This window comes from Lagopus leucura, unplaced genomic scaffold (genome assembly GCF_019238085.1).
Source record: "Lagopus leucura isolate 7727_CA_CO unplaced genomic scaffold, USGS_WTPT01 Super-Scaffold_100159, whole genome shotgun sequence".
In the NCBI taxonomy this organism is placed as follows: domain Eukaryota; kingdom Metazoa; phylum Chordata; class Aves; order Galliformes; family Phasianidae; genus Lagopus; species Lagopus leucura.
In genome coordinates, this window is record NW_024962335.1 from 17866529 (window position 1) to 17880202 (window position 13674).

The 13674-nt window shown below is 40.2% G+C and overlaps 1 protein-coding gene across 3 annotated transcripts in view; it reads right to left on the reverse strand.

Moving 5' to 3' along the window:
- Window positions 1-13674, reverse strand: part of TBXAS1 (thromboxane A synthase 1) — a 235238-nt gene that overhangs the window by 124721 nt on the left and 96843 nt on the right. For all 3 annotated transcript variants that reach the window (XM_042889527.1, XM_042889526.1, XM_042889528.1), the window contains exon 5: window positions 8093-8189. In XM_042889527.1, coding sequence (XP_042745461.1) covers window positions 8093-8189 — 97 coding nt within the window. The remainder of the gene's footprint in view (window positions 1-8092; window positions 8190-13674) is intronic.

Here is a 13674-nt window from a genome sequence, read left to right on the forward strand (position 1 = left end):
AGTTTTTCTTTAAGCCTAACTGAAGCTAAAGTCTGATAAATTTTACAGTCAACAGCAGTGATCATTTTACATTAGTTTTGTGCTATTAGCTGCAGCAGATGGGGAATAAGAGGTAATTTGTTGTGCACGCATAAAAAGACATACACAGTGTGAAAGAAATGACCCTCTCAATATTTATTATTTTAATTTTTCAAATGTCTATTGCAAGCATATGCACTCCTAGTTTAAAACATTTAAACAATACCAGATTTAATCGCTTAGAAAAAATTAACTAGCAACTCTGAAAGCAAGAGGAGGAAGGAAAAAAGAAGTCTGGAATTAAACGCTATTTTACAGGATAAAACAAAAGGCAAAACAGTTGCACATACATTGACCAAGTCAGAAAGGTTCACCAGCACCTAGAAGATAGCCCCATGGGAACACTAGGAAAAGAAAGTGGATATTTCATTGCAGCTGCTGAGCCCAGGAGCTCCTGCACCAGCAAACCCTCGTGAGAACCACCAGGTCAGAACAGGGTAAGAGCCCTTGCTCAGCCCTGGCAGGCACTGACACTAGAAAAATCTCTCAGGCATATGGCTCCCACTCATATGGCCGTTCAACAGCACCCTCAGATACGCAGTTAAACAGATTAATATTACACAGTTAAGCGCTATACAGCCAAACACATTTCCTCCCAGTATAGTTCTCTTTCTGTAATGATGCTATACCAGCCAGGATTTCAAATCAATGATGATCTAGCAGCTGTAGGAAACTGCTAGGCAAAAAACCCTAAATCTTAATAAATTCACTGCTTGGACACCTTTTCACTTATCCTTGTAAAGCACGGAGTGATTTTTAGAAGCAACGAATGTTCTCAACTCAATGAGACTGAGCCTCATTGTACATGTGGTAGGATTGACACTTTCTTGAAGGTGTCCTACAAAGGGAAGGAGGGAGGGGAGAAACTCACAGCTCTAGCACAAAGAACTACACATTCAAGGCAAGGCCTGCTATGAGGTGTGATGGCTTTGATGCATCATGAACTGAAATGGCATATGAGAGTCACTATGGCGTACAGGAGGAGGCACATTTTATGAAGTTCCCATAGCTCCTCTAGTGAGGACTGAAGTTTTGGCATTTCCTCAAATCTCAAAGACACCTCAAATCAAATCTGTTTACATCCTTATGTATCCATAAATATATATAAATGTGCACATGTGAGCACAAAGACAGGAATAGCAACAAATCCTGAGACACCCTGTGTCCAGAAGCCTTTGCATTTCACTTTGTACGCCCTATGCAAACCCAACAAAAACAAAGATGAAACAAGATGAACAAATGGAAAAAATGAATCACAGAATGGCTTCAGTTGGAAGGGATCTCAAAGAGCATTTAGTTCCATCTCCTCTGACACAAGCAGAGTTGAAAAAATGAATAAATATATCTTTAAAGATTGAGGTGTTAAATAAACTTAAGGCATATTCATTCTTTCCCTCCAATACTTCAAAAAGCAGCTTGTTTTTAAAACTAAAAATCACTGTCAACTATTAGCACATACTGGAACATCACTTGCATACTGTACAATCCCACTGAAAAGTCATTTCAAAGGGTAAAAAAAAAAAACCTGAAGATCTAATGACATAAATTTCAACATTTTTTTTCTCTTGTTTAAATTGTTTGAATCATTTCCCAAATATTGACTTATCTGCTTTCTTACTGTGTATGTCACTGCTGCTCCAAACCACATACCCATGTGCAGGTGAGCCCCTAACAAAGCATGCTCATCTGTTTACAAGTGGAGTTCATTGTACTTTGCAACAACAATGTAGTAATAGACTAACAAGTTCACATGAGATGTTGACAGTGACATTGACACAACAGGAAATAATCCTAGGATATTTAATTTGAAGAAAATAAACATTTCTAAACAAAACAAGAGTACAGGGTCAAGAAAGCATATATACACATTTTTTTGCAACAGTGCACAACTGTTCCATGGCTATTTTTGCATTATTTGTCTCCACATGAATAAGTGAGTGGGTCCATTTTTAAAAACAAAAACCTTATTTGTCAGAGAGCATGAAGGAACAGCCTAGCCTCCAAGCTGGCTCTGTATATATGACTGAATTGCTAGTGTTTACCTAATGATAGCACATCAGCTGGGCTGCTGCCTACCAGCAGTGCGTGTACTCTAAAAACCAAGGCAGCATGCAACCAGTAAGTTCCTGCACAAGACATGCAACTGAGCCTTTACTTGAAAAAGGCCAAGAACACACACATACACACACACAGCCAATTCCTGAGGTACCACACGGAGCTGTTCTAAGCCAGTTGTGTATCCACACCCTGCTACGGAGATAAATAAATCCTTTCAGTCAGCACTGGGTCATCCAGTTATTGAAAGTATGCTACTTACCACTGAGTCCCTGACGCAAAATCCACAGAGTTACGGAATGGTTGAGGTTGGAAAGAACTTCTGGAGGGTATACTGTATCAAATTTGGATAGACCCTTTCCTAGAGCAATATACACAGACACTTTCCTTTCTGGTACCCTGCTCTCTGGCAAGAGATGAGAAAGATCAGCTGATGCATTAATGTCTCAGCCATCCTGGATCACAGTTGAACAAGATGCAGAAAATGGGCTCCTTCCTCTTTGCTTTGTTGTTGCTGGGTAAGTTTTCCTTCAAGAGGGATACAAATAGTTTACACCACCAGGTAATATCAACTTCCTTGTCATTTTTACTACTTCATTATTATTTGTTATTTTATTGTTACTTTTTCCACTGTAACGGCAAAGCTTCTGTTGAAAAAATAGTGATGTTCTCTATTGAAATCAGTGCAGATTTGTGTACTTAAGAACATCACCCTCCTCCAGTGAGTTGGCACAGAGATTTAAGGAGTTGATCTGGATCAACTACCAGTTTCCACTTGTCATAGCCACATGAATTCTGGCAGAACACTGACTCCAGCAGCCTGTCAAACCTCGACTAGCCAATGCTTACCCTTGCCCTAGGGATTACTGATCCATATTTTTTGCAAAAGTTTGGCCTGCAACTTTGAGACAATTTGTCATTTATATTAGATAACGGGGAATCTCTCTCCATCTTAACATTCTGCTCTTACATTTTTAATTGTACACTTTAATGATTCTCCAGTACTAATTCAAAAACAAATTTTCAATACGCAAATTACAAACAATCTGAAAACAGGTTATGTATCATTATCCTGCCTGGCAGAATGCAACATACTACACATCATAAATGTGTCTCACACACAACACAATAATGCAGTTAAAAAAGGTTAAAGAATAGTCCTAGAGCTCTTAAAAGAAAACTTCTATTCAAGAGACAACTTACCACACTTGTGAGAAGAAGGTATTATTCACTGTGGCACAGCCCTGCCTAGCATTCTGGCTGAGGTTTCCATAGTTAACTTAAACTAAAATCAGTTCCACATTTTTGGCAGAAGGTCTATAAGCTAATTTTCATCTTTTCTTCTTCAAGTATAATTAAAAACATGGGGAAAAGGCTTCATATGCCTCAAGTATGAAGGTACATTACAGTAGACCTTTCTATTTTTAAATGCCTACAATGCTCACCTTACTCAAGTCAAAATTAAGTGGGAAAACAGGATGTCATTATAGCTTTTTTGTGATTATATGGTTAACATAAAATATACCCCACACCTGCAGGAGACTAACACTCTCTGTGCAAGACCTGGTTGCTTGCTCTAAAATGAAGTGAACCTTAATGCAGATTTGATCTGCAGTCATCATAGGTTTCTGTCACAAGAATTATTAATCGGTAGCTCAGAAACAATATAAGAGGGCAAAGGAATCTAAAAGTCTTTTCAAAGCATTATTCAAAAGATATTCATAGCAAAGATGTGAAATATGTAGTATCAAAGGGAAACATATTCACAAAAAAATTACCAATCATTTGGCACCTGTTCACATGCAAAATCTATTTTGTCCTTATAATAAGCGAGCACTCAGGCTCAATGCAGGAGAAGTGTTCTACTTCTCTCTGGGTATGGAAAGAGGATGCAAGACGCTGCCTTTTCACAGCTGTCATTCAAGAATAGACACAACCAGCATGGATAGGCCCAATACACCCAGCACCTACTGTTATTGCTTTGCTTTGGCAAGCAAGGAAGAATCCTTATGGCACCCAGTCAATCCAGTAACAAAACACCCAGTTACTGAAAATAAGTCCCTGAATCAGGACCACCACAGTCATGTCCCTTCGGCCAAATACAACACCATGCCAGCTTCCTTCTGGCACACACAAAAAATGAGAAAGATAAAACTCTCATTATTTCAGCCCTCCCTCTAGAAGAAAACAAGGCAAAGGTGACCTTTCCTACTCCATGAGAATAGTTCTTAGTCAAGAATCCCCACATGCCATAGCCTGGCACTCACATCAATACAGCTGCACAACATGTCTTCTTACACTTTAGACTCAGCCTCCCAGGCTGCAGGGAGCACAGCCCTTTATCTGTTTCCCTCACTGAAACATGGGATCTCTCATCCAGGTATTAAACTAAACAAACTCTTCCAATAGTCCTCTAAGAAGATTAAAACCACCCTGATTCCATAATGATCTCCTGACTACTTGCCAACAAATAGTGACTTTGCCGGCAATTGCACAATCTCAGATTAAGGTCATCCTTCTTACAAGCGCTCAAAGACATGACAGTACATTATGAATAGCTTTAATAAAAGCTCCAAGTTCACTGAATCATCGCCTGATTTGCTCTTGTCTATCAAGTACATCCACTGTTTGCAACCCTTCACAAGTTGAATTTCCCATTGTCTCTTACTGTAATATATACATATTTAGGCAGTTGAAAGAGCAGAAAAATACACAGGAAACATAAATATTTTCTACCCTGTAATACACCAGGTGTTTAGACATCATCCTATCCATCGTTCAAGTTAGTGACAATGTTAACACGCTGTTGATGCAACTGCTGCAGAACATGGTGAATAATCTCTCTTTGTGTGGCATTCAGGGTTAGATAATTCACATTTCCTCTCTGGTGTATGAGGCACAAATTTAGATTTTGGAAATGAATTTTGGGAGAAAAAAAAAAAAAGTGGGAAAGAAAAAATAAGAACATGCTGGATTTTCTCAAGGGCTGTTCACACCCATGGGGCTTTCTCCATTCCCATGTTTCCCACTCTGAAAAACTGATGCTTGAGATAATGTGTTAGGTCAAAATAAACTGCCCTGGTTTCAACTGGGATAGAGTTAATTTTCTTCTTAGTAGCTGGTATGATGCTGTGTTTTATATTTAGGATGAGAATATTTTTAATAACACACTGATGTTTTAGTTGTTACACAGGAGTGCTTACACTAAGTCAAGCACTTCTCAGCTTCTTGTTCTGCCCTGCCAGTAGGGATGCTGAGGAGCTGGGAGGGAACACATCCAGGACAGCTGACCTTAGCTGACCAAATGGATATCCCATACCACAGGGCATCATGTGGAACAATACACCTGGAGGAGCCGCCTGGAGTAGGTGCTGCTTGGTGTCTGGCTATGCACTGGTCAGCGGCTGGTGAATAATTGTGCTTTGTTTATTCTTCTTGTTATTGTGCTTTATCTTTTCACTTTTTTTTTTTTTTTTTCTTTATTATACTTATTTCAATCCATGAATTCTTGCACTTTTCCATTCACTTTTCACCCCCACCCCACTGGCTGGGGAAAGCAAGTGAACAGCTGCATGGTGTTTATCTGCTTACCACGTTAAACAACAACATAAGTGAATACCACGTCTGGATTGAAATGTATTAGCTTAAATTTGTGAACAGCACTGACTCCAAAGCCAATTCTATAACCACTCAACAGCACATCATTTGGGAAAGGAATGGATAAAATAAGGCAGAGAGATCTAGTTTGTGTTTTGAATTCTCCCATCAAACTGACTCTCGCTTGAAGTAGAGAAGCTTGCTTTCAGTAGTTTTTACAAGTATAAACAGAACGTTATTAAAGCCTTAAAATTACATTTATCCAGTCAATATGAGAAGGATCTCTTTCTTGAAACTGTTTTTTCCCCACTCTCATCTTTCCATCAGTATTCACTTACAACCAAAATTATACCTGAACAAAATCTGCTGACCTTCTTTACATACAGTACAGCACTATTTATTAACACACAGAGAATCCTTAGTATACTGCATATCAGAACACCCCACTGAGAGATTTATGAAAGAGAGAGCACCCAGTATGAAAATTCAAAAAGGAAAAAAGATTTCCAAGCCAAATGTGGAAGGACCCAGAAATGGAAGGTTGCTTATCTTTTACTAATGATAAGTAAAAGGCAGAAGAAGAGAAACAAAGTGGAAAGTAAAAGGTAACACCCAAAGATTGCAGCTATGTGAAAAGACCATGGAATGAGCAGATAAAAGTACACAAGATAAAGCAAGTTCATTTGAATTAGGCTTATAGGCATTGAGCAACTCAGATATAGTAACAGTGTACAGGGGGAAAAACTGTTCCTTTTCTTAAAAAGAAAGGTAGGACATCTGTCACATGCTTGCTGGTAGGTAGCAGGGATATTAACCAGTCTGTGCCTCAGCTCCTCATGCAGAAAGGAGGGTGTTGTGCAAAAAAACTTACAGACGGTTCAAGGACAGTCAAGAGATATGGACAAGATATGAATCTACACAGACAACTAGACTTAGCTGATCTCTGATGAAGAAAATAAAAGGGGAGAGAGACTGGTTACAGTGATCTGAATTACCTGAATTTGAGAGGAAAACAAATATTAGACCAGGACAGATGGCTGTACAACCAAAAGAGAGAGATAAACCTCCCACCACAAAAGTCTGAAGAGAAAGTAAAATTCAGCCAATATATTCAAGTGGTGAGACCGACTGAAATTAAGTGTAGAGGGAGTATTTGAATATATCCGAAAAGGAATGATCTCTAGTTTCAAAAGGTGTTGTTTGGGCATCAGCTACAGTTGTGAATAGTGCAAACAACCTACTCATACCAAATATACAGGAGAAAGGCACATAAACAGGAAGAAATAGGTTACATGAATGAGGACTGAAGAAGGAAAAGGGCAGAAAATTCTTTTGAATACAGAGAAAATGGGGAAAAGAATGTTACAGCATGCAACAACTTCAGCCTAGGAAGCTTGCACACTGATTCTTCCATTTAGATGTGAGTTACAGGCAGAATGCAAGGTGACTGGTACAAGTGGTTATTAAATAAGATACAAGTAGTCACAAGATGAACTTCATGTAGCAGAAGAAGCAAGCAAAGGAGACAAGCAATCTGCAAACAAACTGACTGGCTGCGGAGAGGATCAGAGGGGCAGAGGAGGCAAACAGCTGATCAGAGATGAAATTTTCCCTGAGGACATGAATGCATGCAGGTTTACGTGAGCAGGTTTGCGCATACAAAGGGGCCAGGAGGAAGAAAAGAATGGATGGCAGTATGTGGTCACAGTGATACAAAATGATGAGAAACTGACAGAAATATTTACTATATCTCTGGCTATTCCCTCCCTCTTTTTTATTTGTTCTAACCAGAACTCAGAAAAGTGCTTTTCAATATATATATATTTCTATAAGTAAAATAAGTGATCAGCAGTATATGTATAAATCCTTGCAAATCCCAATTTAATTATTTTCTATTCTTTATTTTCAAAGCGCTAAGAAACCTATGTCAGCTGAGAGAGGCCCCAGCAGCCCATTCCCGCCCTAGAAAATCTAAATAGACAAAGGAGACCAAGAGTAGGAGAAAGCAAATAATACTGTGCCTATACTACAGGGTGAGAACCAAGGGAAAGAGCTAGTATGGGATTTTCCTAGGAGGTAAGTGGCAAAACTGGATATTGAAACTCTCTCTCTCTCCTACATCTATTTGGTGCCTCAGTCACAAGGGCATTGTATTTCTTTTAATGGCAGTCCCTTTCATCTTCTGAGTTCTGGTAATAAAAATCTTTGACTGAAACACATAGAGTTTCTAAACCTTTAAGTTCTATTGAACCACATGCTTTCCCCCACTACGTTTCCAGCTGTCTTGTGGCCGCTTCTGATCTGAGCTCAAATTAGCAGTATTATCACCTCTGTCCACAAAGAGGACCTTCTATCTACTTACAGTTCTGTTGGTGAAGTTACTGAAGTCTGTCACTAAGATTTGCTTGATCACCTCCGGTGCGGAGATCACCACAAACATCTGGCGGCCAATATAGTATCTACAAGAAAGAGAGTCATTTTAGCAGATAACATCAACCAGAAAATCATCACAATTCCTAAAATCTTTTTCTTGGTTTGAAAATACTCGCCATGAACAAACACCACAGAAAGTATGTACTATTGTGCAGATCAGTGTCCTTCCCCATCTCTCTCAACTATTAAATTAAGATGTGTGGTCCCGGAATTTAAAGGAAATAGCTTAAAGCATTTACTGATTAATCAATACTTAGCCAGCATTTTAACATAGTGGTTTACACACACTGCTCAGTTCCAAATTCTGTACAAAGCGATGCAGTATCAGTAAACTCAACTACAGAGGGACAAAACCTTAGCAACAAACAACTCCAACAATTGTGGAAGACCTACAAAATCAATTATTCTGCTGCAAATCATACAACATGCCTTTCCATGACAAAGTCTTGCCTACAATTTACCTTTCTCCACAGTGTGGATGCAATAAATGCATACTTCCACCACTTCTGCTGGAAGTATTGGAATTGAGAGCATCTCAGACTTACAGGCTCATCATTACCATCTAAGAAGGGCCATCTGAACACAAAATGATGCCAATTAAAAAAAAAAAAAAAAAAAAAAAAAAGACAACCCAACAACCTGTAATGTTTGCCATGTATAAGAAAGCTAATAAAACTTTAAGACAAGACTAGGTGACACATCCCACTCTGTTTCAGACATCTCCCTGCTCCCAGTTTGATCTGGCCTTGCATCAACAGGACCTGTTCCTCTGGAGACTTGATACCACAGTGGATGATACAGAAGCACTGGGACCACATGCCATAGTTCCTAGGGGCACAGACCTCCCTTCTCCAGCAGTATTTCTGTGGACACTCAGTGCTTGGCTGCTCTGCAGAGCAGGAAGGAGCACCATCAGCACGCAAAGGTTGCCTGCAGCCCCTACCTTTCTCAGTTGCTGGACCAGAAAGATTACACAGGTGATGCTGCCTCAGCTGTGCCAGAAGAGTGGAGGAGGCTGGATGCAGGTGCAGGAAGGCTGGGTAGCTTAAAGCACAGCATAAGAGTGGAACCACAGATGCTGCAGCACTGCCTAATCATTTTGATATGATATAGCTTAATATCAATATGTTGCTTATCACCTGTCTACACTGCAGCAACAGAGCAGACAAGCAAACCTTGGGCTAAATTAAATTTAGTAAGTGGAGGTTCCCATGGCAATGAAGCTGCAGCAGCACTGATTCCACCAGGGGCAAACAAGTAAACAAGTCAGACAAATATCTTGATTCCAAAGCAAGGTTTCAGAGTCCCCATCTTGACCCCATTCCACCAAAACTCATAACAAAACAAAACAAAAAAAAAAAAAAAAAAAAACAAAAAAAAAAAAGTCAGAAAAGAATAAGAAAAAAATTTCTTCAGGAAGAAAGAGATCATCATTTCATGCTTGGTGGGTTTCCAAAGGGAAGAGTTATTTCCCAAATCCAACCCACAGGATTCACTTGTACCTTAGACGTGGGTTCTGATTCTCTATTAAAATAAGCCTCTCATCTCTCCTAGTCTATTAAACCATAGCAGAGCATCCATCTTTTAATTGTCAAAAGTTTTCTTCAGGATTTTTAAGCTTGCATAAGGAAGAGCTGAAGTTTCATTTTAAATAGTGTTTTGATCAACCTTTGGCAAAATATGATAATATCCCTCATGTCCCTTCCTCATGTATTTTGTACATTTCTGATGTTGAAAATGCAAAGCAAGCTTCCAAGGTGAAAGTCTATATCTCTCCAAATCTACCCAGGATGATCAGCCACAAATAACGACCTCTTTCAATGATCTTCCTTCACACTTCATGTTTCTCTTTCCCTCCCCAAGTTTACCGAGTGTCTCATTTAATGGCTAGTGACTGGTGCTCCAACACATAGCTTTTCTTAGCAACCAAGTCTCAAACACCAGATTCAAACTTGAAGCAGAAGCTGATTAAGACTACTCAGATATTTTAACCCTGAGCACCACACCAGATATCCTTCAAGGCGTATGTGTGTGTGTATACATGATACTTGTAGCTTACTTCAAGCTGCAGAGCTCCAGCTGCAATCCATGGCAATAAGAGGATGGTACTCTCAGAGCACTTGTGTCACAGTACATTTGTGTTTGTATTCAGGACTAAAGTATGGGACAGGAGCATGTTCTGCTCAACCTGTTTTTACAAGAAAGTGACTCGTAAGCCAAGTTTATGCAAATAAATGTATGCATCATTCTCCAGCTCAGACCGGTCTTCTAAACTCCCAGTTCTGCTTCTACAGCTAATGCACTCAAATTATTGTTTTCTATTATACCCCAATCAGTAAAACTCTCTTCCTGCCTTTTTTTTTTTCCTTTCCAATACTTTCTGAGTACAATTTATCTCATGTTTTCACGGACATAGAAAGAAGAGGGCATTTATGGACACAGTTTGCAAAACAAAATCCACAAGCTTTAAGTATGATGTCAGTGAAGTATGAAACTGGACCATAAGAACTATCAGATTTAGCAAATACTGGTCCAGAACCTCCACAACCACCATAAGTACACTTAACTGAGTTTTAATACACTTAAAATCTTCTGCAGCATCCAAGTCTCAAAACCAGGAGCACATTCCCAGCTATATTTTAAAACAACAATAAATTCATTTTCAAATTGCAAGTAAAAGATAAAATCCTTCTGAACAATAATCTATTCTTCCAAAGTAAATAACATATGCACCCTTAGCATGTAACTCCATTTTGATTCTGTATTACTACATGAGGATATCACCAGCTTCACAGAGACCTAGATTTATTATTGAACAAAACCCGATATTCTTGTCAGATTTTAATAAATAAGAGTTTGAGAAAAAACAAAAGCCTCCCAGCAAGTACATTACAAATGGATTCATGAATAATTTAGGACACCACTTTTTATTAACTTTCTCTGGCTTAATCTTTTCACAGGGCTTGTCCACATGCCAGAGTTCTGCCTTTAACTACAGTGACACAGTACCACTACAGCACTTGGCCCAAACCTTTGTAATACTCTCATGTAGGACGTTCAGTGTACGTTCATGACTCCCTAGCTCACTCCTGCACAGAAACAAGAATGTGTGAACGCAGCACGGTGTCCACAGAGTAATGCAACTCTGTCCATAGAGAAAGAAATCCACTGTAACACACCTGTGAAATGTTCACAACACACAAAATTGTCATTTTCAAGGGTGGATAAGGTCTCAGTTATTCAAGCCACTCTCCTAGGGAAATTCCTATTAAATTTCAGTTTGAATGCATCCCTCTGAAGTAGAGAAAAACACCTATGTTTTTTAGATCTGTTGGAAGGTGAGATAGAGCACATTTGGTAAATCACCAGCATGAGGACAGCGTGAGTTTTCTCCAGGGGCTGGGAGGGAGACAAGACCCCATACGTTGCTGGTGCCAGAGCGAAGCAGCCTGCACTGCACCATCCCTGGGAGGGCTGCACAAAGAGTTTTTCAGAGTTGTTCAACAGAGGGCACAAATTCACCAGCAGAAGTTATGGAAAAGACTGCCCTCCAGCATGTTTACCAAAGGTCAAGGGGGTGGTTACGCTGTGGTGTATCAAGCATGGGAAGTTAATCTGCATTCAGAGTGTTTTAATAACTCCAGAGGCTACAAATACCAAACAGAGTCAACTGAAGCAGTTTCGTTTGTAGGAACAGGAGCAGGCAATCATCTTTCTTGCAGCACTTAATGAAAGGGAGAGACTTCTATCCAGGATGCTGCTGTCCTCTTTGCAATTACTTAGCCATTTAGTAGATACATCAGTTCTTTTAACCCCTCGAATAAGCAGCAATCTAGTAAAGATTTCTGCTGCTTTGTGCATACCCCACCACTGCTTTCTGCAGAGCTACAGTCCAGGTCTCTCACCCCACTCCTAGCACCTAGTTTGTCCATGGCCACAGAAGTCATAGATGCATGAGACCCTGACAGAACCCTAGAATTGTAAAGGTTGGAAAAGACTTCTAAGATGATCTAGTCCAACCACCATCCCATCCCCCCATGCCCACTGCCCACGTCCCTCAGTGCCACATCCACATGGCTCTGGAACACCTCCAGGACGGTGACTGCACCACCTCCCTGGGCAGCCTGTGCCACTGCAGCACCACTCTTTCTGAGAAGAAATGTTTCCTAACACCCAACATGAACCTCCCCTGGCGTAACTGAAGGCTACTTCTTTTCATCCTACTGTGATCTGTGAGAACAGGCCAACCCCCATTTCGTTGCAACCTCCTTTCAGGTTATACAGAGCAACGAGGTCTCCGCTGAGCCTCTCTTCTCCAGACTGAACAACCCCAGTTACCTCAGCTGCTCCCCATCAGACTTTTGCTCCAGACCCCTCACAGTTCCGTTGCCCTTCTCTGGACACACTCCAAGGCCTTAATATCTTTCTTGTAGAGAGGGGCCCAAAATTGAGCACAGCACTCAAGGTGCGGCCTTATCAGCGCTGAGTGCATAGGGACGATCACCTCTCTGCTCCTGGTGGTTACATCACTACATCCAGCCATGAGCCAAGACAGGAGCAATGGAACAAGGGGCACACAGAACAACAGAATCACACGGTTGGAAATGACCTACAAGATCATCTAATCCAACCTTCATGGCACGGTGCAGCCCCTCCTGCAGCACACAAACGGACTCTCTTCCTTTCCAGCACTTGCCGTGGATGTGCTACAGAAACACTGTCTTGCTGCATGGGGAAAGACAGACAGCACGTATCCTGTGTTGTGGCAGAGGGCCATATGTTTTTATATAACACCCGCATGGGAAACACCTGCAACCTTTTCACCTTGTTTATAGTGCTGCTGTCAATTCACAGAAGACTTTGATCTCCCTATCAATTATCAGTGCCGTGTATAGCAAACACCGCACATTAATCATAAAACACATATATGCTGTTAGGCAATAAATAAGCCTGTGTTTTCTATGCTGCATTGTGGTAAAGTACACAAAGCTCATCTGGAAAAAAATAAAATTAAAAAAAAAAAAAACAGTTTTATTATCTACACCGTTGTCAGGGAAGAGCAAAGAAAAAAAAAAAAAAAGTATGCAAATTCATGGATTTTCATGGGAAAAGGATAATTTACTCCGGAGACACTTCCAGAAAAAAAAAATCTTCCTTAATCACTCTGCTTGTATTATTTAGAGGTACCCATTCCCAGCAGGCAGAAAAATGCAAAAAATGAATAGCACATTGCTTGTGTAAAACAGGACTCGAGGCTTGCTTAATTATTTCAGAGGTCAGCAAATTGATTTGTCATAAGTGCTGTCCCCTCCTGGCTCTTGCAGGCAACTCAGACCATATTGCTCACACTGAGCAATACAAAACTGACAGCTGGAAAGTCTAAATACAGTCTTCACAGAAATGGTCACTTGGTCCAAGAGGAAAGGGAAGGAAAGGACAAAAAATTGCCTGTTACCTATCAGTTCAATTATTATTTGTGTTATATTAGCAGCTAGAGGCCTTGACCATCCT